We start from the raw sequence: 942 nt of genomic DNA, 5'->3' as shown, positions 1-942 counted from the left end.
ACCGCACGGAGCCCCCCCGGCCACGCAGGTGCGGCTGCGCTCCTCCGCTTCCTTTGCCCGAGTTATGATCATAAAGGCATCCTCCAGCACCGTGACTGCTAAATTAGAGCGTTGTTACTAATTAGGGTTTTCAGAGCTTAATAATTAATGCTATTATTCGGCTTGGAGGTGCCTCAACTGAGAGAGCAATTCCTGCCCGAGCACCCCCCAGCATCTGTGACATCTGCGCCGGTGCTCAGGGGACACCTTTGTCCCCGCAGCAGGATGTGACCCACGGCCTTGGCCGCGCACCCAGGACAGGCCCCAGGTCACCTCCCTCACCCCGGACACGGATGGCACCGGCGCTGGGTGGCACTGAGAGCATCCTGGCCCCCTCCCCATCCAGGAGCACGGGAGGGCAGGGCGACCATCCCATCCCTCCAGCGGGATCCCTCCGCACGCCGCGGATGAAAGGGCAGAGCTGGGACTTTGAAACTCCAAGCTTTATTGAGTTGCTTCGGCAGCGCGGGCATCACACGGGGGGAGGCGGGAGGCGAGGCCGCGGGGGCACAGCGGCGGCCGGGGGAACGCTTGCTCCGCTCCCCGCGCCCCGGCACGGGCCGGGGGCTTTAGTTGGTGGGGTGGTAGGCACCGCGCTGGTGCCACTGCATGTCCCGGATGCGCCTGACCGACTGGATCTGGGGGTGCTGAGCGCCGAAGTCTGAGCTGTCCTTGTAGTCCCCCTTTTCAAACAGGTACTGGTAGCCCCGGTAGCCAGGGTACTGGTATCCCACCCACCTGGCAAGGCAAGCGGAGAAGGCGGGGATCGTACAACACACGCACATCAAGCATCGCCCCCGGGGATGCTCGGGCAGCGCCCGGGACCCGCCCCCGCCGGCCCCGGTACTCACGTTCCGCTCTGCACCCGCACGGACGAGACCTTCTCCTGGTCGCCGTGCGCGT

The 942-nt window shown here is 65.4% G+C and overlaps 1 protein-coding gene across 1 annotated transcript in view; it reads right to left on the bottom strand.

Moving 5' to 3' along the window:
* Window positions 1-608: 608 nt before the first annotated feature.
* Window positions 609-942, bottom strand: part of LOC102036190 (beta-crystallin B3) — a 7,861-nt gene continuing 7,527 nt past the window's right edge. The window contains exons 5-6 of the mRNA XM_031057446.1: window positions 891-919; window positions 609-777 (exon numbers count right to left, since the gene is read on the bottom strand). Coding sequence (XP_030913306.1) covers window positions 609-777; window positions 891-919 — 198 coding nt within the window. The remainder of the gene's footprint in view (window positions 778-890; window positions 920-942) is intronic.

This window comes from Geospiza fortis, unplaced genomic scaffold, assembly GCF_000277835.1.
Source record: "Geospiza fortis unplaced genomic scaffold, GeoFor_1.0 scaffold408, whole genome shotgun sequence".
NCBI lineage: Eukaryota > Metazoa > Chordata > Aves > Passeriformes > Thraupidae > Geospiza > Geospiza fortis.
The sequence above is the reverse complement of the archived record's forward strand: the minus strand, read 5'-3'. Positions and strand labels throughout refer to the sequence as shown.